Source organism: Amblyomma maculatum, chromosome 1, assembly GCF_055883805.1.
Source record: "Amblyomma maculatum isolate TAMU_Amacu chromosome 1, ASM5588380v1, whole genome shotgun sequence".
Classification (NCBI taxonomy): domain Eukaryota; kingdom Metazoa; phylum Arthropoda; class Arachnida; order Ixodida; family Ixodidae; genus Amblyomma; species Amblyomma maculatum.
Window position 1 is genome coordinate 263,127,608 of NC_139344.1, and position 27,676 is coordinate 263,155,283.

At 44.8% G+C, this 27,676-nt stretch overlaps 2 protein-coding genes across 2 annotated transcripts in view; both read right to left on the reverse strand.

The window, feature by feature from the left end:
• Positions 1 to 1,771: 1,771 nt before the first annotated feature.
• LOC146206416 (homeobox protein SAX-1-like) lies at positions 1,772 to 2,510 on the reverse strand. Its single transcript, XM_084587026.1, has one exon. It carries the CDS (start codon positions 2,355 to 2,357, stop codon positions 1,809 to 1,811), a length of 549 nt encoding a protein of 182 aa, XP_084443152.1. The 5' UTR covers positions 2,358 to 2,510; the 3' UTR covers positions 1,772 to 1,808.
• Positions 2,511 to 2,695: 185 nt separating this feature from the next.
• The window catches only part of Idua (alpha-L-iduronidase), an 87,902-nt gene continuing 62,921 nt past the window's right edge, over positions 2,696 to 27,676 (reverse strand). Inside the window, exons 9-11 of the mRNA XM_084587027.1 lie at positions 26,472 to 26,575; positions 25,408 to 25,529; positions 2,696 to 3,112 (exon numbers count right to left, since the gene is read on the reverse strand). Coding sequence (XP_084443153.1) covers positions 2,696 to 3,112; positions 25,408 to 25,529; positions 26,472 to 26,575 — 643 coding nt within the window. The remainder of the gene's footprint in view (positions 3,113 to 25,407; positions 25,530 to 26,471; positions 26,576 to 27,676) is intronic.

Genomic DNA, 27,676 nt, shown 5'->3' on the forward strand with positions numbered 1-27,676 from the left:
TTTTTTGCACGTCTGGTTCTTTAAAGCAATTTACAGCGAGGGCAAACTAGCGCTCCCTTCACTAACACAATTGCATCACCCTGTTTTATACTTGCCAGGCGGGTGACAAGAGCAGTTGTATTCGGGTACATCATTACGAGAAATGGTTAATTTCACTCTCATGAAAGGCACCAAAATCATTGTTTACAGAAGCCCTCAAAACGATTTCATGCATTGTCGACCTGCTTTCTTAACCTGGAGTTATTACAAAAGAGATGAAGGTTTATAGTTGCGGGTGCTACTCATTGGGGAGTAAGCACAGTTTTTGGATCCCTTTGGTTATTGAATATAACGTATAGATCGACCTGCTGACCAAGCCGCAGCATGGTCAAAGAAACACGACTAAACTGACAAACGACCAATATGACTGTATTCACAGGTCATGCGAATATTACGGGAGAATTAGGCCGCCGCATTTGTTTTATTCATCGGTCTATATCGGAATAAACTCTGTAGAGCACGGAGAACAGTGTATATTATACTCTTATGCTAAACGATACAGCTACCATGTAAATGCATTTCAGTTGTCTTTTCGTTCATACAAAACCGTGAGCTACAAGTGAGATATGATAGTTTGACATTCGCACTTCAAACATTTTACCACTGTCGTTTTTAGAGAGCAGACGCAGCAGAAGGCAAAGCATGAATTTCGTCGGTATGTGACTACGAACTCCGATCGGCCAAAAAAAAAAAAAAAAAAAAGGATCTTATTGACTCCAAAATGAGAAAAATCCCATAAGCAATCAGTACCTCGATGGAAATGTTACAGGGCAGATCGAAAGAAAAGACAGCGTTCCCACAACAATCGTTCGAAACGCGTCCGTTCTTTTTTGTTGAGCAAAGAAGGCAATATAACGTTTACTACGAATCGCTGAATTGTGTAGGCAATTAACTTCGTTGCAGCGATTCATCATCGGGAGAAGAAAATCATGCTCGTCGGTATACATGTATGCGCACGAAAGTGTGAAATAGTATCCACGGTTGGCGTTGTGTTCAAGAGTGGGCCTTATTTTGACCCCCCCCCCCCCCCCCCCCCCCCCCCTTTCGGAACAGGCAATGTTGCTTTTCTTACATTAACTTTCGTTTGCCACGATTTAACTTGCTTAAACACGTGCTTCGTGAAAATAAACAACGGTACACTCTACAGCCGATCAGGACGAGATAAAGGTACTGTAAATGCACTGTTCGCTGAGATGCTTCACTGCAACCATACACACTTCGTGGTGAAGCTACCTTGCGGGATTAATGACCATATTACAAAGCTTGGATTTTAAGGAGACGTCAATTAAACGAATGCAGAGCGAGACACCTGCTGGTTTTCGATAGCTTGGCAAAACTCGTACAGTATGCGCATTGCAAAAGCTAAATGGCAAGAGCAGGCACATGTCTGAGTCGATTTAGTTGTCTACGGTAAGGATGGAGCGGTCAAACGCAGACAAAACTCGCAGCATAAGCACGCTGCAAACACAACTGGCGCGCTTATGTTACCAGCCTGTCAGCCTACACACCTGCTTGTTCACACAAAGAGGTGAAAATGGTTCCCGAAAGAGCACAAGAGGAGCCTGCAAATAGTATGGAACAGCCGTGCAAAAAAGGAATGCTAACGTGAGAGAGACACGCGGCCCGGAGCGCGGGCAGAGTACGCACCGAGCAGTCCTTCACGTGAAGTGCCGACGAGTCTGGCCGCGGGGGCCAGCCTCGTCGGACGCAGAAGAGGCTGACCTGGGGGCACGGGTTTATTGCGACTGTACAAGCGGGACGGGGCGGTGCTACGACGGGAAGAAAGGCGGCTGCGGGAAGACGGAGTAGGGCGCCAGGTAGGGCCCGTACAGGGATCCCGCCGAGAAGGGCGACGGCGGCGACGCCGGCAGCGCGGGGCTGTTGGCGTCCAGGCCTGGGTTCTGCTTCTTCCACTTGGTGCGTCGATTCTGGAACCAGATCTTCACTTGCGTCTCGGTGAGTCGCAGGGACAGCGCCAGGTTGAGCCGCTCGCAGACGCTCAGGTAGCGCGTCGTCTTGAACTTGTTCTCGAGCGCCACCAGCTGCTCGTAAGTGAAGGCGGTGCGCGCACGCCTCGGCTTGCCCGCCTTGGGTTCGGGCTTCTTCTTGGAGCACGAGGACGACGACAGCTTGCCACTCTTGGCCGGCGACGCGCCACGCTCGTCGGAGGACCAGTCGGTCGAAGCCTCGAGCAGCGGCCGCCAGCGGAACCGGGTGCCGGTGAACTTGGCCGGGTCCAGGATGTCGTCGACCGAGAAGGCGGTCGGCTGCTTTGGCGACGAGCAGGGCTCGGCCGGCGGCGCCTGCGGCTGCTGCATGGGCTCGCGCTGCTCTGGCGTGTTTCGGACGCCGCCGCACGTGACGCCGCCCCTCCGCCGAGGCCCGCCTCGCGGGGAGGGGAGGCCCCAGCGCACGCAGCGCCGCCGCACGCCGCCCGGAGGAGAAGCCAATTTTCCGCTCCTTTCACCCGGGCAGAAAATTAAGGCCGGAACGCTGCGCATTCTCATGCAAATGGCAGTCGCTCAATGGGGCGCTGGCGGCGGGGGGAAGTGGAGGGGGGGGGGGGGGGGGTCTTGTTTGCGCGGGGCTCCTTCAATTTGTTCGGTCAACAGTGTTCTCATCGAGATTGGCCCCCGGCCGCCGGTAATTGCGCCCATTAGAGTGGCCGCCAGGGCACGGGCCGCGACAGCGCGCTGCGGCCGCCGGCCAGACTCAGGGCGCCGACCCGCACGAAGCCTGGGCCCCGGCAGGCGCCCGCCTCAGGCGTCAGCTCGCAGTCGACTAGGTACAGCGGCAGCAGCGGATGCCGCTCCGTCAACGGCGCATATGGCCCCGCGGCGGTCGCCGAGAAGAGCAGCCGGAAACCGCTAGTGCAGCCGTCGCGGGGCTGCCGCCAGTGCAGCAGGGTCCGGTTGCTCGACACCCGGTGCAGCCGCACGTCGCGGGGCGTCGCCGGCTTGGGCCCGTGAGCCCCGCACGAGAGCACTAAGGCCGCCGACGGCAGTGGCATGCTTAGCTCCACGGACAGCTCCGAACCAGCACCGCTGGTGCCGAACGCCACGAGACGGGGCTCCTGCGAAAAATGGGCGAGGGAGCAGCATGAAATCGTATTGCGCAGTCTTGACAAAGAATAAAATAAACAGACAAATGAAACATTTTCTCGGGGCATCGTAATGAAGAATGCTGAACAAAGCAAAGCATATTGTTCATGTTAATTAATCCCTGTCCATTAAGAAAGGAAATGTTATTTGTTATGTATATGCAATGACTGGCCCTCTATCTGTCATGCAAACGTGTTAGCATCCACTTTCGCTGTCGCATCGCACCCGTTATAAAACATTATAAGTGCCTACACTCATTTTAATCCCGGCAGATGCAATTTTCTCGGCAAATGTCGATCAAAAAGAAATTTTCCACGCTTTAAAGGGCTCCCTGTCACCCCCTAACCGATTGTTTGCTGCACTCCGGTGATGTCGGCTATCGTCGATGGAGCGCATGGCCCGATAGTTTCTTGAAAAGACTCATTAACAGCAGAGATGCAGCCGTCACAATCACATTTCGTCCCGTTTCTATTTGTCATGTCCTCTCAGAGTGGACTTCCCTCAGCCGTCTGAGTGACAGACCTTCGTATTGCGAAATTTACTTCTCCCGCTAGTGTGAGCGCACTTTAACGTGTTCGCCGCTAGTCGCTCCCACCCCGGCGCCTCGCTTTCGTAGGAGTGCAGCCCTGAAATTCTTCGCGCTGCAGCGGCCACGACTAAGGCGTTTTCCATAATTGTTGTGTACTCATATCACGTGTTCTTACTGACATTTCATGGGTATCGCTTATCAGCCATGCACGCAGCAGTCGGCGGATCACACGTTCATCGCCCTATTAAAGAGCACTGAATCAATAAACAACTGTTCTGTTTCACCCTGGCGTCCGACTGATGCAGAAATAAAATTAACAAAAAAAACTGATATAGATATTAGTTACGGCGGGCTACAAACCTCTCATTGAATGTATAGCCTGACAATAATAGTTACAAAGTTTGCGCTTTAGTATCAGTTAACTAGCCTTCTAATGAACCCGCCTCAGCTGTATACACTCATGCATATGACCACTGCCAATGCCCTGCCGAAAGGTGCACTCTTGTAACTCAAAAAGTTTTAAAAATTTCAAAAGCGTTTCAGGTGAGACATTCTGTATATGACTGTTGGAGTTCGAGACTGGTATTCTAAAGCACTACAGCACTGGCACCGACACGATCTTATAGAACAACACCCATACAACTATCGCTATTTGTCGCGAGATCGACCGAAGTCGCCACTGCGTCGAGCGGTTCGCGCTCTCTCTCTCCTACGGCCTTCGCAATCGCCGCGGAAGTAGCGGGGGCTTTTCTCCTTGAGTCACACTCTCCGACTGCTCGCTGTCTGCCTGTTTCATGCGGCGGCGGGTGTTTGTTCGCCTGTTGGTTTCGCACTGTCGTCCGTGGGTTGTGTGGGGAGTATAGAGTACCGAAAAAAAAAAAAAAGGAAGGCGGTTGTTTTAACTGCATGGTGCCAGCGTATTCCACAAGTGAACGAACGCTTTATAATAAAATTTGATGATTAGAACTACCAAAAGCATGAATCATGCTTGTTCGTCAAAATTATGATGGGCATGACAGATACAGGCGGTCATAAATGCAAAAGGTGGTGCATTGATGCATTCCATGCAAAAGTTTCCTAGTTCATACAGTGATGGTCCTAGAGATTTGTTTTATAAAGGGAAGGGGGAGGGGGGGGGAGGATTTCCTAATAAAAACAAGAGAAAGAATTTTGGCTTACTTATCATTTCCGCTGTTTTTGCGCGCTTTGTTGGTGAACAATAAATGGCGAACGACATAGATGTTTTGCCATAACTCATGCTTTGAATAGGAACGGTATCGTGAACAATATTGAATTATAATCATTTTAAATTTATCTTAGAGTATACATCTTGAATTACAGCGTCAGCTGTAATTATGGGGCTGGAACGTGGAGGCTAATGGTTCTACTAAAGTTGAGGACAATGCAGAGAGCTAATGAACAGAAAATAGTGCATTGTCGTTAAGAGGTGAGAAGCGTGCAGAGAGCGGTCAGAAAAATAACTCAAGTTACTGACATTCTAGTGTAAATAAAGAAGAAGGAATAGGCATGGGCAGGGCAAGTATTGCGAAAGAAAGATAACCGATAGTCGATTAGGGTAGCAAACTGGATCCCAAGGGAAGGAAAGCGTAGCAGTGGGCGGTAGAAAATTAGATGGATGGATGAGGTTACGAAGTTCGGAGGGGTCAAGTGGATGCAACCACTGGAGTTAATTGGAGGAAAATGGGAGACGACTTCGCTCTGCAGTGGATATAGTGCAGCTGATGATGATGACAGCGCCTGCTATGGCGCGAAACAGTAACTATAAGCTAAAAATAAGCGACATAGCCTTATTGTCTTAATAGCTATTATTTCAAATAATTTAATATTTAGAAGTGCATTGTTTTCCGCAGAAGCTCATTTCACAAAAGAAAATCAGACGACCAGTTTCCTTTTTTCGTTTTTTCGAAAGCGGTATATGACACTATAGATGCGTGAACACGAACACCCTCGTGGACGTTCACCAAAGCAAGCCTATAGTCAGACGCTCCTCGGTCATCTTTACCTGAAGCCACATCTTGAAAGGACGAAGTGTTTGTCTTCAGAAAGATGTTGTTTGAGCTGAGTCTATCTCGGGCCTCCTGGCCACTGACACAAAGAGGACGAAAGGTATGCCCAGTTCTGCGGCTATCCGCGGAACCATGCAGAAAATACGACGAAACACTGCAAGCTGGCAGTTGATTCAGCTGGCTGGGCCACGTCCACGTCATATTACGTCCACGTCGTATTACGGCCAACGCCCAACCTTGGCCCTAGCTAGTTCCGCCGAGTGGGCTGCTTCGAAGGTCTTTGTTTACCTTCTTTTGCAAAATGACCGATGAAACTCTTTTAAATGCTCCACGAAAGCCCAAAAACGGACGCTCGGGAAGGCGCGCAAAAGCTTTTGGGAGCTACTCAGGCTATGAGAGGGCTCTTGAAATTTCGCCCACTCTTTATATTAAAGGGCCACTGTCCAGGGAAGGACACCTTAAGCGAGGGAGCCCAGTGTTTCGATCAGGTACCGGAGATAGTCTGTGCAAAATGCTACAGTGACACGCGCGCCGCAAAGCAACGAAAATACAAATCAAAGCTCTCTCATGCTCTCCTTTGGGAAGCCAGCTTTCCCGTTCCCTGCGCTGGCCCGTCGAGCCGCAGCTGTGACGTATTTGTCGAGAACGACGTCCATTGGTCCGTCTCGCTGTCTGAGGGTGAAGGATGGGTGTCTACCGCTCGCTGCGCCCTTTTCCCTCGCCACGGCCAGACTGAATCCAGTGGCGTGCACTCTCTAGCCCGTTTTTTTTTTTTTTTTTCGCGGAGTGCACGCCCCATCTCTCGCCAAACACGGAAGAGGAAGGGGAATTTGTCTTGCGGAGGCTAGACGACCGAGCAGGAGAGTGAAAAAAACTTTGCGAGGAAACGGGAGGAGAGAAACACGACAGAATCGGGTGATTGTGGTGGAACTGCGTTATTAGCTACTCTTTTCAAAAACATTTTGCGGCCTTGCGTTCTGGGGGCGAAGTCTCACAGTCACCGGGGAAAAAAATATTTTCGACCGGGGGGTGGACAGTGGGCCTTTAACGTGCACTGACATCGAAAGCACACGCGTGCACGTGTGTTTTGCGCTTCGCTTTCATCAAAATGCGTCCGTCACGGCTGCAGGATCGAACCTGAAAGAAATAGAAACTCATATCTTTCAAGTTTGCCCTTATGATGTCTACACAGGATGTTTATTGCACAATTTCTCGTTTTCTCAACACAGATGGAGGTCAACTAATTTTTATATTCCATAATAATGGTACTGACAGTTTCTGTCAAAACTGACCTATTCTTCGTGCACACCATTTTTTCGCAATTTTTGAGAGCTTCATAACTCACAGGAAAAATTGCTGTTGAGAATAACCTCCAGAAATAGCGATTTGGAGATCGGAGAAAATAGTTTCTCTGAGATCGGCAGATTATTTCAGTTTAGAGTTAAAATTGAAAATGTGGCGGTCTCTGCCGTGGCGAGTGTGCTTCCTCGGATGTCATCATCATCCCCATCATCATCAGCCTGACTATACCCACTGCAGGGCGAAGGCCTCTCCCATATATCTCCAATTAACCCGGTTCTGTGCTAGCTGCATCCACTTGACCCCTGCGAACTTCTTAATCTCATCCGCCCACCTAACTTTCTGCCGCCCCCTGCTACGCTTTCCTTCCCTTGGAATCCAGTTTGTTACCCTCAGCGACCATCGGTTATCCTCTCTTCGCACTACATGTCCTGCCCATGTCCATTTCTTCTTCTTAATTTCCACTAGAATGTCAGTAACTTGAGTTATTTCTCTCACTCACTCTGCACGCTTCCTATCTTTTAATGTTACCCTATACCATTTTTCGTTCCATAGCCCTCTGGGTTGTCCTCAACATAAATAGAACCCTCTTGGTTAGCCTCCACGTTTCAGCCACATAGTTTCTTAAAAAGTCCATTTGTACATTTTAAGACGCTGTGAGCTATTCCCAAGCTCTCCAGCAAGGTTGTGTGCTCCTCGCCTGGGCGCTTTCCACAAAGAGCTGCAAAACAAGATATGATGAATGACAGTTGATCCTAGATGGTAAATCTGAGACGCTGATGATGCGGTCTCTGTATAAGCCGCAGAGGGTGAAATATCAACACTTGCAGGCTGCAATCCCTGTGGGCGTAGCGGGGAGTGGGCGCGCGCTCTCCTTGCGCGTGAACGACGGCAGAAAAAGAGGAGCAGTATAGGTCACCTACGGCGCGGTTCAGGTGTCCACAGAAGCAAGTGCAGCAGGTACTGCGCCTTTCTTTTCCTGTTAACCAATTATTATTTTTGTTAGGTTGGTGGCGACCCCACCGAGGTGTGGCGGGAGGTGAAATACACCGCATTGGTAAAGCTGTAAGACCCCTCGGGACCAGCCGTGAATGTGGATGAGTGCTCGCGTCCTCATCGCGAAACCGAAGACGATACCAAGGTTCCTCTGAATTCGATTCCTCAGTAGCCGTACAAAAAGTAGAGGCGGACATGTATATATATATATATATATATATATATATATATATATATATATATATATATATATATATATATATTGTAATGAAGTGGTTTAGACGGTTCGCAAAGCAATAATTTATCTTACGATAGCAGCTACGACGGCCAGCGTTCACAGCGACAGCTCGAGCTTCGTTGTCGTCTTCATTTCTTTATCGTCGTCGGCGCGCGACATCTCTGATTTCCTCTTCTTTCTCCTTTTATATATATATATATATATATATATATATATATATATATATATATATATATATATATATATATATATATAATATCTCGCTTCTGCTTTTTCGCTGTCGAGCATGCCCTTACAATTACGCTTTGTTTATTTCCGTTTATTATGTGTTCGATCTGCGGGAGAACGGGAGTGAAGGGTTCCTGTTCGAGCTGCGCGCGAGCTCCAGCTTGGCTCTCGATTGAGCTTCAGGCCGGCTCGTGCGCTATAGCGTGGGCCACTGCGAGATAAACGGGAAGAAGTCACTGTCGGCCACGGCTTTGTGGCGTTCTATTATATATTATGGATGTTCCCACCATTGAGATGACAAACCGCGGCAGTCAACGACCCATCTGAAAAAGCAGTATTTTGTCGGAAGTTCAAAGAACCGAGGTAATGGACCGACCGGCATGCGTTGACGATTCTCCCTGCAACAAACTGTCGCAACATTGTCAGTGACCGTTTAAAATTTTGGAGAGGCCCACTATATTGAGCCACGGTGGAAAACCACAATTCCTGACTATATATGATTCAGTTACTGTTTGTTTTGAATAAAAGCTATATCAATGTCAGTAAAAAAAATAATATAAAATTGCTGGCACTTTTAAGGAAAATTTATGTTCCTGTACAGAAATGTTATACGCCATTCACCGCAATACGTTCATGAAAAAAAAAGATGTAATTTTCTGTTTTCGAGCGAAAACTTTGGTTGGAAAGCAAAAAAAAAAAAGAAAGAAAAAAAACAATTTGAGGTACACATGTCGTATGCTCAGCTTCCTATCGCAAACTGATTCTCACTTGAATAGTATATATAAATGCACGCTAAATGGGAAGTGAAACGATATGACAACCAAGGAGGCGCTGTCCGAAAAACTTCTGCGTAACAATTTTGAAACGGATGGATGAATGGATGGAATATAGGAGCGTCCCCTTTGAAACGGGGTGGCAGCAGTAGCTATCATGCTCATTTTTCTCCATATATCTGAATTATTGATTTAGATTGGTTGACTAAACCATCATTCAATTAATAAATTGTTGTTTCTACATTACTAACATTATGTCACTTCTCTGCTTTTAAGCCACCAATCTTCCAGTCGTTTTTTGCTAGTTTCCACCGCCGGTTTATTCACCCGGCCACTGGTATATCTCTAAACCCGAGAGCTTCAGGAACAGTGATTGCGCCTGATTACCACATACAGCACATGCGTCATCTCCATTGTTAAATTTCTTTTTGTGCTGCGTGTTCTAAGGCACCCTGATCTAGCTTCAAAAAGTAGGGCACTACCTCTTGAGTTATCAAAGAAATCTTCCTTCCTGATCTGCATTTTCCCCTTTCGGTATAGCTCCACACTCTGTTTCTTTTCCATCGAATTTATCCAATTTTTACCTTCTGTGTTTTTCACCTGTTGCTTAATGCTCTTTATTTCTCCGTCCTTGTGACTAGCATACTTACTAGTTAGTTTCCTAGTTATTTTACTCCATTGTGAGTCAACGCTTTTTAAGTACAGGTATTTAAATACATGCCCATCCGTTACTGTCCGATATCCTCAGGCGTTCCTCATATAATATTTTACTCTGAGCTTTCCGTACTTCGAAAGGATCAGTGGCGCCACATTGCGATGTTTTTGGTGACGACGAGCATATAATGGCCCAAAATAAAAGGGAGAGGGATTTCAGTGGTATCAGTTTATGCATGCCGTCGCTCCACTAGCCATTTCGGTGGCTAGACAACGACTGTTGCAAGTACAGCTCCATGGGTACCATTGAGTATATTGCCAGCGTCAACGGTGATGTGGTTACTAAGGCTTTCGTCTTCAAAATTCTGTTCTGAACAGAAAGTGGGGCTTTACGCAATTTTATTTTTTACAGGCAGAAAAACATGCGAAATAGCAGAAGAATGAAAAAAAAAAAAAAACTCATCCTTCTGTTAGCTGCAGCAAAAAAAAAAAAAAAAACGTGTCAAATGACACAAAAGTAAAAACAGAAGATGTAGTAAAACACAAAACTTATGTCGATTTACAGAAATATTTGTTAGTTGTAGACGGGAAAAAAAGTGTAAAAATTACAGAGAAATTACAAACGAAAACACACCAGAACAGAAAATTTCTGGCAGGTCTGCTGCCAGAAGAGTTAAGAAACATTTTTTTACATATCGCTTAAGGAGCGCTAAGCCCTTTTTTTTTTTTTTTTTTTGAGATGACTTAGGCGTCGGAGTTTTGTTGCAGACGCATAGCTGAAAATTTTCGTGCAATATCTGTTTTATCATACGTACAATCTTCGTCAAAAATCTAAAGCCGAAGGGAGACTGCAGAAAAAAAAAGAAAACCCAAGAAAACAGCGTAAGTATATCAAACCTGCGCGCAGCGACGTTTTTAATTATGTAATGCAACGAGTCAACAGCGTGGCTCGTAGCCGAGTTGGAAGGCGGCTGCAGCGGAGTCGTTGCGTTTTTAAGCTAAGCACTATAAACTGCAGTACTGAATTTTCAAGCACTATAAAAACACTATGCACGAAAAACAAAAAACAAAAAATAACTTACAATACGTGGAGTATAGTGCAGCAACGCCCCGGCGACTCGTCTGCTCCGTCCTGATATACTCCTAGCTCATTTTGCGGTGTTTTGCGGTTTCAGTGTGCCTTTATGCACTTGTCTGCTTCTTGCGAAAGAAATGTGAACACGCAATTCTGCTACGTTACAATGAAGGCAGTAATTGTCCATATCGATTATTTCGTGCTAGACCACGATATCCTCCGTCGGTCCTCGGCATCTGAGGTTATTTGCCATGCGGCGTCTCAAAAGAGCGATAATATGTAGGTGCCGTATATCAAAGCAGCACGCCGTCGTCTGTACAACTTAATGCAACCGCCCAGAAATCGCATATTCCCATGAGAAGGAAAGGTCCCCAAAATTAAGCATAAAAGCTTGTCACTAGAGGCAGCTGAAGAAGTTCTGTTTCACGCTTTTAGCTGCCTTATGCCTATTGATCCTTTTACATTGGCAAATCGCAAATGGGCCTGTGGGCCATTGTATCACGAGCCCTTAACATTACAAGGCTGCGGGCCTTGTAACACATGCTACAATTTCTTTTCAGAATTTTATTCTCGGCTGTACACTATTCCGAGGACGAGTTCCAACTCTACAAATACATCATGCATCCTAAAATAAAAATTATAATGTTAATTAGCGTATTCAGTTAATTATAGAACTAATTGAAGCTATCTGTCCGCTGATGTCGTCATCAGCCTCATAGCCCCAGGGCTAAAATTTATCGCAAGCAAGTTCTCTTTTCATAAGAAGTTTGCCTAATTCTGTTAACTAATGGTCATAGTCTACTTCTTTTGAAACATTTGACATGCTTAGCCACATGGGTGCATGGTATCAACAAAATAGTCAGCTACTTTGAAACTGTTCTTACCAACTGCATGCAACGTTTTTTTTTTTTTGTTTTTTTTAATACAAATACCTCACAGGTTCCAAACATGGAACATTGTGTGAGGGGGAGGGGTTACAGTGTATCAACAGAAACAATGGTACATAGTTTAAAATACAAAAGTTAGCAGTAATACAGGACTGGAACTACAAAAATGTTCTACAAAACAAAGAAAAAGAACTGAAAGTACCTTGAATGACTCGTATATCCAACACGCATCACACTGCATGTTCGACGCTTCAGGCACATTAAGCTTGTATCGGATCCAGAAAGTGCTATCAATTTTATCAGGGCAAATGAACAACTTCTAGTAATAACCAAATTAACCTGAAGATTGTTTTTTCAATGTCCGGCAAGGAAAGTTTCTAAAAACTAATCCTCGGAAATTTTGCGCTCTTTTTTGCCAACAGAGTCCGCTTCATCGTCTATAATCGTCAGGGATGAAACAACTAATTGATCTGTTAATAATTTCTAACGCTTTAATGTCTATTTTAAATCTGTTTTTTTTTTTCATCTGATATCGACTAAGTTTCATCCTTTTACCCTCCTAGTGTGGCAGCCCCAATCATTGATATCACGATTAATGAACATGACGTACTTAATTACCTAATATTACATTTAGACACTAAAAATCTACCGGTCCTGATGGTATACCCATTTCTTTTCTTGTTCGTTATTCATTGTGGTCTGCTCGATATTTAACTGCCATCTTTCAAAAGTCGCTCAACACGGCATTGTTCTATCCTCATGCAAGCTGGCCAAAGGACATAATCCGGTATCAGACAGCTCGTATTTCATTAAAGATCTATTTCATTAACGTCACATTCATTTAAGATGCTGGAGCGCATAATTCACAAACATATAATGTAATTTCTGGAATCTAATAACATGCTTCCTAACTTTCAGCATGGTTTTACGAAAGGTTGCAGCACCTTAAACAATTAGTTGATTTTCACAAGAAATTATCAGCGTCCTTAAAATCGGCACTCAGGTTGACTATATATTTATAGACTTTCCAAAGTTTTTTCTTTTTTTATTTTTTTACACTGTAAACTGCATTGTAATCTCGTGATAACGCTTAACATGATCTTGAAAAATTCTCACTTGGTTATTTGGATTGCCAGTTTTCTTTCGCACCGGTCACAGTTCGTATGTTATAACTCAACTAACTCTTCTTCGGTTGACACGTCATCTGGTGTGCCTCAAGGGTCGGTTCTTGGTCATTTATTCTTCTTACTATACATTCATGATAGTACCTGAAAACGGCACCTCACACATGTGCCTTTATGTGGACGACTGTGCATTATATCGCGTGATTAGCACACCAGAAGATCATTTGCAACTAAATTATTATATCGCGTGATTAGCACACCAGAAGATCATTTGCAACTAAATTCCTCGTTTGGCAGCTTCTGTATCTGGTGTAAGACCTGGCAAATAAAAATAAATTTTGCTAAAACGGCGGTAATGTCATTTTCTGATAGTGCGTTTTCCTCATTGTTCAATTACACTTTCACTGACTTATCCTTGTACAGGGCTTCCGAATGCAACTATCTTAGCGTTATATTTACTATTAACATGTCCTGGTCGAAACGTATCAATTTCATTTGCACTAGAGCAATTCGTAAGCTTCGGTATTTGAGGTGCAACTTCACCAATGCTCCAAAACAGACGAAGATATTAATGTATGAATATTCAATTCGTCCAGTACTAGATTATGCCTCTCCTGTCTGGAACGTTCATAATAATTGTGGTATTAACCTCATTGAAAGAACGCAACAAAAATCAATCAGGTTCATACAGGGTGTCCAAAGATATCACGTCACTGACGTATTCGTGGGCCATGATTGTGCTGCTCTCAACCGTGGTTTGAATGAACGAAATCAACTGTGGCCGTGGCTCCACGGTCCTGTTGCAGCAGCAGGCCGATAAGTGCATGATTTCTTCGGTCCGCTTCAGGCAGCCGGCGCACGTGACGGTGCAAGTTGCAGCGAGCTCGCCTCTCTCGCTGCAACCATCGCCAAACATATCAGCCTCTGGAATTTGGCTGTCTAAGTCGAGTCACGGCCCCAGCTAATTTAGTTCACTCAAAGCACGATTCAGAGCACCACAATCATGGAGCGCGAATGCGTTAGTCACGTGATATTTTTGTATTTCGCGGGCTTTATTTAGAGCTTGAAAAAAAAAGATACACGGTAGGCTTTCAGTATCGGAAATAAATGAAATGGGAGATTCAGAAGGTGCTCTCCAGATTTGCTAATCACCTTTATTGTCTAAAGACAATAGTTAGTAGATTAGAAAAGATATCTTAATTACGGATTAGTTAATTGGAAAACAAAATTTAACTTGTGGTGTGCCTTCTCAGGCCTATACCTGAAAAGTTTTATTTTTAACCCATGGCTAAAGTTAGATTGGACACCCTGTATATCGTCACTATGATCGACATTTTGCACCCTCTCGTGCCTTGTCTTCTATGAACTTAACTCCTTTATCCGAACGCCGTTACACTGAGACACTGAAGTTTCCGCATTCCATCGTCAATTTTATTTATTTTGTCTCACGTCCTGTCTATAATCCTTCAGATATACCCCTGTCATGTAGGAGTCACCACAACCTTATAACAGCAAGCCTTACTTTGTTCGTACTGATAATTTTAAAAACAGTTTCTTCCCGCGCAATATTGCATACTGGAACTTATCGGTCACTGCCATTAAGCGATTTTTTGTTAGAAATTATATCCACCTGATTTAATGTATTTTGTTGGTATTACAGTGTATTGCTGCATTCGCTTTTTTGGTACTGTAACACAGTGTTGCTGCTATAATATTCTGAGTTACATTTTTGTCCTCTGCCGTATTTCATGGGAATTTAGTTTTTATTGTTTATTTGTTTTTGTATGAAGTTTACAATAGATTTGTTTAAAGGGTAGCTAAAGTGGTTTTTAGACATTTTGACGAGCATGGAAGAACGAAAACATTATCCTCATTCATAAGAAAGGGGACTCTAAGAACCTTAAAAATTACAGACCAATCAGCTTACAGTCTATTACGTATATATAAGGTATTTACAAAAGTAATTGCTAATAGAATGAAGACAACCTTAGACTGCAATCAAGCAAAGGATCAAGCAGGGTTTCGGAAACGATACTCTACTATCGATCATATCCATACCATCAACCAGGTGATAGAAAAATGTTCGGAATATAACCAGCCCTTACACATAGCATTCATTGATTACGAAAAAGCATTTCACTGCGTAGAAAACTCGGCGGTGATGCAGGCATTGCGAAATCAGAGGGTAGACGAGCCATACGTGAAAGTGCTGGAAGATGTAGTGGTTGCACAGCAACCATATTTCTGCATAAATAAAGTAACAAAATTCCCATAAAGAAAGGTGTTAGGCAAGGAGACACGATCTCCCTAGTACTATTCACAGCTTGCTTAGAGGAAGTATTCAGACACTTGGAATGGGAGCAGTTAGGGATAAGGGTAGATGGAGAATACCTCAGTAATCTGCGATTTGGTGATGGCTTTGCTTTGCTAAGTAACTCAGGAGATGAACTGCAAAGAATGATTGATGACCTAGAAAGGAAAAGTAGAAAGGTAGGCATGAAACTTAATATGCAGAAGACTAAGGTAATGTTCAGCAGCCTCGGGAAGGAACAGCAGTTTACGTTAGGTAGCGAAGCACTGGAAGTAGTAGGCGAATATGTCTACTTAGGACAGGTAGTAACCGCAGATCCGGACCATAAAAAGAAAATAATGTGGAGAATAAGATTGGGATGGAGCGCATTTGGCAAGCACTCGCAGATTATGACTAGCAGCTTACCGGTATCGCTCAAGAGGAAAGTATACAACAGTTGCATCTTGCCTGTACTCACTCTCCTGTGGGGCTGGAACGCTAACCAAGAGGTTTCTACTTATGTTGAGGACAACCTAGAGGGCTATAGAACGAAAAATGGTAGGGGTAACATTAAGAGATAGGAAGCGTGCAGAGTGCGCCAGAGAAATAATTCAAGTTACCGACATTCTAGCGGAAATTAAGAAGAAGAAATGGAAATGGGCAGGACATGTAGTGCGAAGAGAGGATAACCGATGGTCGCTTAGGGTAACAAACTGGATTCCAAGGGAAGGAAAGCGTAGCAGGGGGCGGCAGAAAGTTAGGTGCATGGGCGGATGAGGTAAAGATGTTCGCAGGGGTAAGTGGATGCAGCTAGCACAGGACCGGGTTAATTGGAGAAATGTGGGAGAGGCCTTCGCCCTGCAGTGGGTAAAGTCAGGCTGATGAAGAAGAAGAAGAAGAAGAAGAAGAAGAAGAAGAAGAAGAAGAAGAAGAAGAAGAAGAAGAAGAAGAAGAAGAAGAAGAAGATGATGATGATGATGATGATGATGATGATGAACGATTAGAATGTACGATGCTTGTAGGTAAAGCATGTGAACTGCTTTTTACAGCAGCATTTAAATTTAGGACGCTATCGCACATTAAAAGTAAAGTCTTCTCCTCAATGCGCCCGAGGAGTGCAGAGAAACCCGTAATGATGTCACTGATGCGGAATTTTTAGATTTCCCTTTGCATCGCCAACATGCTGTCGTGAGTCGTTTGGTGCTGTCAAACTACCCTTCGCGAGCTATGCATTCGGTGGCATTGGTCTTCCCTCTTCAAGCAACCGTTTCTTCGCTTGAAACGTAGCGCCGCTATACATGGCGTCATTGTTGCTGCCTCCTCAGACCGTCGCGTGCACTGCAGAGAAACCTGAACGTCTACGTCACTTTATTTTGCGATTACATCGGCAATTCAAATGTTAGCGCCAAAAAATCTTTGTATTCGTTATCTGCCCGTTCTATACATTTGTATTGGGCTGCAGTGTGTATAATAAATAAATAAATAAATAAATAAATAAATAAATAAATAAATAAATAAATAAATAAATAAATAAATAAATAAATAAATAAATAAATAAATAAATAAATAAATAAATAAATAAATAAATAAATATTGTTCGTCGCACAACCGAAGGTGCATGCGCGTGTACCTGATTAGTTTCAGTTTGAGTGGAGAGCGCTTAAAGCCCGTATTGCTCAAGTGAGAGATGATGAAATCGACTGCCAATTGTAAGCATCTTGTTCCTCTCCTATATGGTGCATTCGGCCCTCTATAAAGTAATGTCATCGTGGAGGTCCGGTATGTTGGTGAGCTTTTTTTCCCACTGTGGTTTGGGACGGCATTAAATATGAGCGGGAGAAAATCGCTCGTTGTGAAGTAAACCGGTTAGAGAGAAGCGAAATGATGATACAGTGCCGAGTTGGATCAGGGCCGTTCATTGAGTTAAGAGGGTTTGGATGTATTGTCAGTACAGGACTCACTGTTGTGGCATTTGCATGGTGCGATGGATATGGTCATGACTAACATTTTCCAAAGCTTCTTGAACGTAGAAGGCAAGAAAAGCGCTCGTGTTGGCCGTGTGCTTCTTGGTGTGGAATATCGTTCCTCACGGCGAGAGGAGCATATGGTTTACCGAGAGGTTAGAAAGAAAGTTTGGTTTCTGAATAGGAATTCTAATACTCGTGGAAAAAATCTGAGTATGTTAAGGATTTCGTGTTCAAATAGCTTTCCTGTGCAAGTGGTAAGAGAGACAAGACGAATGTTTTAGAGAAGATTTTCATTGATGGGTTTGGGAATAAAAGTCATGGTGGAGGGAAAGGTGGAGGGCATACAGCGTGCCAGTGCGCCATGCGTTCTTTAAAGAGGTCGTCAGCTCCAGAAGTGAAGGGTCGTCGAGGTTAAGCGGTGCTCTTTAGACCTCGCCATAAGGTTATATCCTTGCAAAGATACGGCTTAGGAAGAAGGGGGTGAGTGGTTTCGTCCCGGTCGGCGAAATGGCCATCAATATCTATACGTCTCGCCGCGTTCGGATGATGTCGGTGAAGGGGCACCGGTGGTGAACGAGACATTGTGTGTTGTCAGCTTGCGTTTTGGTGGTGGTGGGGACCAGGAAGGCGCGGAGAATAGTCCAGGTGCATTAATTCTGTATTTTGAGGCTACTGCATAATTGAAGGCTCCTTCCTTTCGGGTGAGGGTGGTAGCATAATCGCGCGGTGAGCTATGGGCTGACGAACCACTTCCACACATCGCTTTGGTTGGTACGTAACTTAAGTTCATGGGATGCAGAACGTTTCGCACATCGCATGCAGGGGATTGGACCGCAAGACTGGCAAATAAGCATGAAGGTGTTGATGGTACATATATCAATTCTGATCTATTTTACGATCAAAGTTCGTTTTCTATACGGCACTGTTTCAACGAAGAACGGGCGACGAATGCATCGAACACATTTACTCAAAGTCTGGTAGGAGCTGTGCCCGAAACGCAAAGCGGTGTTGTAGAAAAATAGTTTTTTTTTTACATATTCTTTATGCTTTTAATGTCTTCAATAAACTGTTCTAGTGAAGCGTACACTGTGTGGTAACGTGAAGTGCCTGAACACTGAAACGGCCGCAACCAAGCTGCTAAACAGCTCCGCTGTGCAGCCAACTCACGGCGCTTTGTGCAGGTGTGCCAGCGAAAGGCAACGACTATCGCCATCGTACATGTCGCGTCACGAAGAACACGGCTTCACTCTTCCAAAGCGTCGCAGGAACTGATTTATAAACTGCACATAAGAAATTAACGGGGCGAACCAATCATCTTAAATTCCCGCTGCAACTTGTCTTTATTGTGCTCGGCATTCACGTGGCACGTGCCCGAAGCTACAAAAGTGCTTGTCTAGATTTCTTGCGCGTGTTACTAAATCTGGGCGCTCATGAATACCGGTATCTGCATTATACACAAGTCCCTGCTTGGCTGCGACGAGCCCGTAAACTGTACTTTACTTACGCCACAAATAAAGCTGTCTCATGACCCTGAGCTTACCCTCCCCCTTCTCCACCCACTTCGTGATGTTAGCAAATTCTCACGTTCATATGACAGACAGCGCCACAGTGATGATTTCGACAAAATTACAATACGATGTTCTACTCGGTTTGTTTAGCATTCGAAAAGAGAGCGAAACTAAAGTTTCCTTCATTTTCTACGGTTTTTCTGCGCCCAAATAAAGCAGCCGCTTTTAGTGACTGAGAGCCTGCATTAGGGCCCGCCGCCGCCAGCCCTATATATATAACATCGAAAGCGAAAGCCACGTTGCCATGAACGGACCCTGCCGCTGCCTTGGGGTGAACTGCGCAGGCCGACACGAAACGAAGAAAAGATCTCAAGTCAAGTGGAAAAACGTATTTTTACGTGTTAAGGAGTCCAAGTGATTATTCTTTATCGACGACGGAATGTTTCGTGGTTCCTCTGAAGAGCAGGCCGAGCAATTCTCTGTGGGCCATTGATAAAAATATATATCATCCACCATCGGCAGAAGAGGCGTACATGCGAGACATTTCGATACTGAGGGATGATTTCAAATAAATCAGAAAGAAAGGGCAGTCAATGAAGACCTTTAAACCACATCGGCACTAATTTTCTTGATGTAGGAATTTTAAAAATTCCAGAGGTGCATTTAAGCCTAGTTAAGTGCAGTAATGCGAAATCATCTTTCTCGATACTGCCCATTACGTTGCTGCATGCTCTTTTCTTTATGCCTACCTCACGCACCCTCGACCTCATGCACGGTATCACATTTGCTGTGACGTAAGCGATGAACTCGAGCCCACGACCTTTTTTGTGACTCGAGTCCGCAACCTTCTCTGGGAATTGAGCCCACGACCTTCTTTAATTGCAACTGTAACCCACGACCTTCATTTAAACTCTCATACCCTTGACTATGCTGAACCCCCGACCTTTTTAGGGCTAGAACCCACAACCTTCTTTTGGAGTCGAACTCACGACCGTTCCTGGAACTCAAACCTTTGACCATTCTTTGGGTTTCGAACCCTCTACCTTCTCTCTCTCCAAACCAGTTTTCTTACTAATCAGTGACAGCCTGAGCATACATGGTTTGATGACATGCTCTGCCGACACGCTGCCGACTGGCACCCCAGTCGCGCAGGTAAATTGGTCTATACGGTTAAGTAGAAGCGCTTTAGACCTTATGCAAAAAATGCCGCTCCCTTGCGCTGGACGCGCGCTTTTTCGCCATGTTAGGGGATTCATGGATACCACGGTATATATTGTAGTACGGGATTAGAGACGATGAAGTGAATATTTTTTGTCGTTTAAGGTACTCAAATATAGCTTTGTACCTTAATGTGCAAAAAAAAAGGAGCTACGGATAGCCAGCGAAACAAAGTGATGGTGGTGCCAGCTTCATAGTTTATTTATTAATGCGCAGGACTACTTGGCTCAAGCGCCAGGTACGGGGTCTACGGCATGCGTGTACAGAATGTGTCCGCAGTGGCTGTGTAGCCCATGCCGAGTATAATAGCCAAATTGTGTTATAGCGTTGAATATAGCTTACGTCGACTATAATTGCGCTGGACTAACTGGAGGTATTAATTAACTCTCGTTAATTAGTTAACCGTGATTAAATTAAACTTTAAGCGACATCATTAAGACATATATCGTTGGATAGCTTATGTCGAATACAACTACACTGAATTAATTTCATATCTGAACTCATTATTACGGGCCCCGTGTCGCAGAAAAGCCGCTGTCGGCGTAGCTGTCCGCGTTGTAACGCGAAAATCCGCAATGAATGAAAGAAATAAAAGTGAAAAACATCATCCGTGTATGTGAAACGCTATTGCATCCTTAACCCTCCCCCCCCCCCCCCCCCCCCCCCCCCCCCGGCGCCGCATCGAACGCACCGCTGATGTCATCGCTCGGCAGGCATTAAGAGAAAATATTTAAAAAATTAAGATAAAAACTGAGAAAACTACTTTAGTGTGCGTGAAACGCTATCGTGTCGAACCCTTAATGGCACATGTTTAAGTGTCCCCCAAATTTATTTTAATTATTTAATTACGCCTAAATTGAACTTCACGCTGCAGCATCAAATCATATATATTGTTGGATAGCTTATGGGGAGTATAATTTCATTGGACTAATTGGAGATCTTAATTAAGTAACCATAATTTTTATCTGTGATTAAAGATTGAGCTTTACGCTACGCCATCATATCATATATCGTTCTTTATTTATTTTTATTTCAGATACTTCAAAGGCCCTTGGATGATGGCTTTACATGAAGAGTGGGCGTAAATAAACATTGATTCGATGGCTTTCTTGCTATGTTACGGGTTTGTATGAATGATTGTATTTGCCGCGGAAAGACTGTTCCAGTCACGAGCTCTTTGGATAAACGAGTGAAGATAGGTGAAGTTGCAAGCATGCAGGATGAGGGTAAACAGCCTTGTGATGGCTTGTGCGAGCAGAAGAACGACGAGCAGGCTGGATTGTACAGTTATTATAAATATCGTGATATATTTAAGGTACAAGCAGGTACTATACGGTGTTTCTGAAGGGCATGCATTATTTTGAGGGAAGTAACACTGGTAGCGTATACAAGTAATTTGAGTAGATGAATCGAACGGAGTGGTTTTGAGCAAGTTCAATGGAGTTGGTTAAGTCAAGTTAAGTGGGGTCTCCTAGATGCGTACGCTAACGTCGGCTGAATTAATGTTGTATAAGCTAGTATTTTAACCATCAGCGAAGCTAGGTGTAAACTACGACGAAGGTAGCCGGGAGCTTTGTTAGCGTTGTTAATTATCCGCGTTATGTGGGCAGACCAATTAATGGTACTCGAGATGTCAGCAACAAGGTAATTAATGCAACTATGGGTTGACACACTGGAACCGCCAAGAAGATAATTTGGGCTAAGGTAATTTTGTCGTCCGTGGAACGAAACAAGGACAGTTTTGTTAGTGTTTAATATCATCTGCCATCTACGACACCTTGTATAGCTTATACCGAGGACGGGTGCATAGCACTAATTGTATGCTTTGATCAATAACCATTAATTAGTTAAACGTGATTAAATTTATGCTAGAACGTATAAGGTCTCGTCGAGTAGAATACAAAATCAAACGCTTAACCCCGCAAAATTATGTAAAACAGATAAAACCGAACGTTGAGCGGGCTAATGCATTTCTAACTCGGTTAAGAAACACTCGACAGAAACTAGACAGAGCTTAATGGTAGACATTAGCAGCACGTAAGGAGACCTAAGTGGCCAGGTAGAGTTTTTTTTTTCGCTGGGATCTCGGTGCGAGGCCAGCAGGAAGCCGCTTGCTGGTGTTGAGCTATTTCCGAGAAATAATGATTGAATCACAGAAGTTTGATTGTAGAAAAGGTCCCAAAAGTCAGCTGTTTGCTTATACACTCCTGCCTGATATCAGCTTCGGCGCATTTCGTCAGTCAGCTGGTATAGTTGCTCACGCGGGACTATATAGTTTTGCTTCTGACGTTCGGTTTAATGTGTTTCCTTCTTGATCAGTATCGTTCGGTTTGCTTTCATTCAAGTCCTCTGCATTCTTCCGTTTGCGAAGTGTCTCAGGTGAACGAATCGATTTGCAGCGGACCTTCAGCTATCCTAATGCCACTAAGTATTTATAGCGCAAAGAGTATAGCCCACGTAAATCGGTCATTAACCGCTTGCGACCGGCTGTTCGGTCTTCGCGTATCTTGCGAAGATCGAATCTTCGAAGCAGAATTGCCCAAGTTATGGTGTGCACCAATTCAGTGCAGCATCGGCAGGCATGGTTAGGCCGTCACTCTGCCGAGCACCTGCTATCATGTGGCCCCGAAATGAGAGCAGATATGCAAATTATCAGGCCATATTTTTAGCGCGTCAAAGATACGCCAGGGCTATGAAGCACGCAGTAGTGAAGGGCTACGAATTAATTTTCAGCACCTGGAGATATTTAAAGGTGCACCGAAATCTGATACACGGGCGTTTTAGTTTTTCACCTCCACACACAAAAAATAATAAAAAAAGGCCGCTGCGGCAAGGATCAAAACTGAATCTTTTGGCTCAGCAGGAAAGCCCATTTGGAAAACATTAAACACTTTAGCAATGACAAAGCTTCCCCAAAGTGTACTCATAACGCGCATGATCGTGATATGGCGTTGTCTGTGCAATGCGGACAGCTTACCTTTACCTGAACGACAAGATCATCGAAACAAAAAAAAAAACGAACACAGCACAACGATTGACGACCAGTGTGTTCCTGGCATTTCAGACCGAAACGAAACGTTTTCTTTATTATTATTTTTTTTGTTTATAGCGTTTAACTCCCCAAAACAATTCAGGCTATGAGAGTCGACGTATTCGACCACCTGGTGTTCTTTAACGTGCACTGATATCGTACAGGTAGTACACGGGCGCCTTGCTTCCGCTTCCGCCTCCACCGAAAAGCGCGGCCGTCGCAGCCGGGATTCGATTCCGCGCCCTTGGGCTCAACTGTGGTACGCGGCGACGCCAAACGAAAAGATTTGCTATCATATTCACTTCCTCGTCTTCAACGTACGACACGGTTGTGAAATTCTTCGCTGCCGCGGTATACCTCTCCGGATACGCTCTCGACGCATAATATATATAGGTACAGGTTAGAGTGAACACACGAAGAGGTGGTCGCTCTCTTCGGAGCGGCGTTGCATCTAATACAGTAGCATATCGCAGCAGTCGAGCACGCATTGAGGGACCCTGAGGTGGTAGTTTTCACGGCCAGAAATAGCTTCAATGCGTGCCAGCGTCAGGCGGAATTGAGCTTTGAAGCGAGGGGCCACTTGCTCACGTGTTTACCCTTAATGCGGATGACCCTGTACGTGCAAAGTCGCTAGGAAACATAGGCAACAAGGAAATGTCCACACATCACTTGTCGGTCATTATTTACCTCATAAACCTTACAATAAAAGGATCGCCAAACCGAGTAAGCCACTCATACGTTCCGCACTAGGCAATCCCGTGACCCGCAATCCGCCAGCATATGGCACCGCTTGCTCGTTTCGAATTTCCTCCAGGAGATGGCAGCACTTTTTTATAAGGTGGATTGGCGTTTTTTGAAATGACACCTTTAATACCACAAGACAGCATGGTAATCGCCACAGTTCAGCGTCTACTAAGGCGATACATACATACCAGGTGACTTTTTTTTTTTTTTTTTAGAAGGCAGAAAATTTTTACACAGAGATAAGTGGCTTTAGATTTATTTTAGCCCTGAGGCTATATGGAGGCTGCGGTGGACACCAGGTGAGAAACAAACTGCTTCAAATAATTCGCTAATTAGCTCAATACGTTATTTAACTTGATTGAATATTCATTTTAGAAGGTATGTTGTATTTTCAGAATGATTTCGTCGTCCAAATAGCATAACAATAAAAAAAATTGTTTAAGAAATTGTAACGCCTGTTATAAGGCCCTCAAGTGCCACCCTGATTGGCAGCTGCACTCACTAGCACCTCGTCTGTGACGTAGATCGTTTCACCCAGAGATTCCGTCACTCTGCCGGCATCACCTGAGAGCCAATTAAGACGTGCTCGCGGCGGTTCGTTGTCAATTTCGTTTCGACCGCGGCCTCGCTGATAGCCGCTGCGTTGGCGGTGCTCAATGAGTGCCGTCATTGCGCTTGCAGTCCGGCCTCAAAGCGCGCATTGGCCGAGAGGCGCGCATTGGCCGCTGGCGCTGTGTTATTGGATGAAAACCGCCTGTCAGGGTCACATTTGTGGACTTTATAAACCCCCTGCAATTTGTTTAAAAAATAAATTTCGCGGCTATACTATATGGAGGACGAGCTCCAATTTTGCAAATACGACGTCTACCCCATGAAATTAATATTAAAAAGTTAATCAACGCATTTCGTTAATTATTCAACTAAGTGAAGCCTGCCACGTCTTACCTGGGCCGGCTTGCACGATAAAGTCCGAGCTAAGTCCAGACTTAAATGGTGTCTTTAGAAAGACCAAGCTTAATTAAGACGGCTCGTGTTCCGAACGTCGAACGCTTGGGTTCATGTTCACCAGAGTGGCTTCTCAGAACGGCCTCAGCAACCACTCGGGGCATTTTTCCTCGTAACACAATCTTAAGCCGCAAAAAGTAATGGCACGGATTTTACACAACGCAAAATTGACGGAATATGTACATCTTACAGCAGGGACAGTGCCAGCGCATCCCTGTATTTCCCTAATTTCTCTACTTAGACACCTGGCGTCCTTGTGTCTTAACCAAGACAGCACTAGAGTCGTAATCATACAAGTGACTTATTCAAGTCAGGACTGAAACCCAGTCTTGACTCCAGTCTTAAGCGGCCATGCTAGTGGCCTATTCTTAAGACTCCAGTTAAGTCTGGACTTAGCTAAGACAGTCTTAAGATTGTTTTGTGCAAGCGGGCCCTGGTGTCCGCTGAAGCCCAGCGCTAAAATGTATCTAAAGTCAATTACCCTCTTTCTTTCTTTTTTTTTTAAATTTTGGACCCCGTGACAGGAAATACAATATAGGGGCTTCTTTCGGCAATCTTGTATATGAAAAAGCTAGCAATATCTCTTCTTAACGAAGCTAGCACTAAGGCTGGCAGCACCTTGGCACAGTGCACCTGCCGTAAAGGCCGCTAGGCGCATGAGGAGCAACGCATACCTCGTTTGCTCTGATGTGGTCGAACTGCAAAGCGCTGGGGAACGGCGGGCATCCCTGGCGCACCCAGGCTGCGTACGGGTTGGTCAACTGGTTGTCGATCTGGTACACAGCCCACGAGGCACCTGCAGATGTGGCGACGTCTCGTCTCAATTTCGCTCCTCCCTCTCCCTCTGCCTCCCCCCCCCCCCTTCCAGCCACCGGCATCTTCGGCTAACACGCGATTACTTGAATCGTTGTTCACAATCATTGCAGTTAATGCAAAGCTTTTCCTTTTGCAACTAAATGATTCCTCCAAGCGTTGATACCATTTACTACGGCAGCGCTCGGAAACCCAGCAAAACGATACCTTGGAAAAGAAGCTTTTGATTTCTCTGCGGAGAACGCGTATAAGAGATAGGTAGACATTTTTTAACCGCGCAAAGAAAGAAAGAAAGAAAGAAAGAAAGAAAGAAAGAAAGAAAGAAAGAAAGAAAGAAAGAAAGAAAGAAAGAAAGAAAGAAACACTATAAAAAAAGGGGGGGGGGTGGCATGTTTCACTTGATAGCACCGGTTTCCTTGTTGCGCATTCAATGTAGGTTCCGAAATTGATGCTGACTGTAACGCGCAATGAGCCATGTGAGGACCAAGAAAGGATTAAGGTGAGAAGTTCCACCCTCTTTGCCATGCCCTCTTCAATTTTCTTTTAAGAAAATCGCAGGGCACCTCATTTTTCGATCAAAGAAAGTTAAAGAAATTATTGTGCGAGCAGGCCTGCCTTCTCCCTCCCCCCCCCCCCTCCTTCATCTTTCTGCCCGATAGGTGTCCTACGATCCGCCCTTGGCACGGAACAAGCTTCGTAAGTAAGATGTTCACAAGGGGAAAAGTACTTGTTCTGCATGCTAATGATACCATGCGCTACCCTGACACAAAGACATAAAAAAAGACGAGCAAAAAAAAAAAAAAAAAAAAAACATATACTCTTTGCTGCAGCAGGCGCTTACAAAGGATAGCGAAAATAAGCCATAAAGCGGGCTGATCGAGCTTGGGAGGGACGCGAAAGTCGAGCGTAACCGGCGCTCACTCACCAGTGTTCCAGTCTAGCTGGGCGCGCAAGAACACCCTGGCTTCGACGCCCGGCTGCCACAACGACTCGTTGCTGTGGTAGAGCAGTGCGGACAACGAGTGGGACCTGCGCGCATTCATGCAGGAGTAACGCGCGTACGTGAGAACCCGGCATCAGTTGCTGGCAACTTCATCATGACACGTTCACACTAATGCTTCTGGAGAGGCAAAACTCTACCCCCAGCCTGGAAGAGCAACGAAGTCGTCTGCTCTGTACAAGACCAAGTTTCCGTGTGCCGGGTTTACGCAACCTCGCGCCGAGGCATTCCTGTCAACATCACTTCACTTCTCGCACGTAGAGGCGGACGAGACAGGGGCTTTTACATAAACGAACGCTGCTGTGCTCCCTATTGGGCTTTAGGAAAGGCGCCAGAGAATGATCGACGACTACCTTTGCATCAGGCACGGTTTGCAAACGTAAAAAAGAAAAAGAAAAACCGCATAAGAGGAACGAGATTACTGCGATGACACATGGTGGCCTCGTTCTTGTCGGAAAGTTGAACCGTTTGACATCACCAGCTGTGGAGACCCAAGTAATAATCCTTTTTTTCTGCTCTGTTTAAAAAATAATCAGGAAATGGGCTCAATTTACTTAAGTATAAACGTATACGTGTGAGCTCCGGGCTTGATTTATTTTAACGAATATCGGAACGACACATTTTCGTTGCGTGTTTTTCTTTTTTCTTTAGGATGGCGAATGACACATTAGTAGCCATGTATCGCTGTCTGGTACTAGCTGACCGGCGCTTGGTCAATGAGTTATTATTATAACTGCATTCCTTCTCGAGTATACCTTCGGTCTCGATTCCAAAAGCTGGACGTTAACTATGCTGCTACTAGTAAGGATGAAGTCCCGTGAGTCATGCAAAGACTGCGAATTAATGGTTGTTCATTACCTCGCGGCTTTTCCATTTTCTGGGGCAACATGATGAAAATGTTTGAATGAACTAAGAAGGCGGAGCAGCGATTATATTGCGGCTTTTGTGTCTCAAGTGACAATAACCTGCTTGCGATGTCATACCTACCCATCGGTTACTGAGCCCAGAAAAGAAAACGAAACAGCTTTCAAAAGTAAATAAAATAGTAAACTTAATAAGGGTACAAGCGAATTTCTCCTCGTGGTCTATGCTTACCAACGTCTTGCACACCAGTTTAAAGAAAACACACT

Excerpts from the sequence above, each read along its gene's own strand:
- LOC146206416 (XM_084587026.1), bottom strand. The coding sequence starts at position 2,357 with ATGCAGCAGCCGCAGGCGCCGCCGGCCGAGCCCTGCTCGTCGCCAAAG.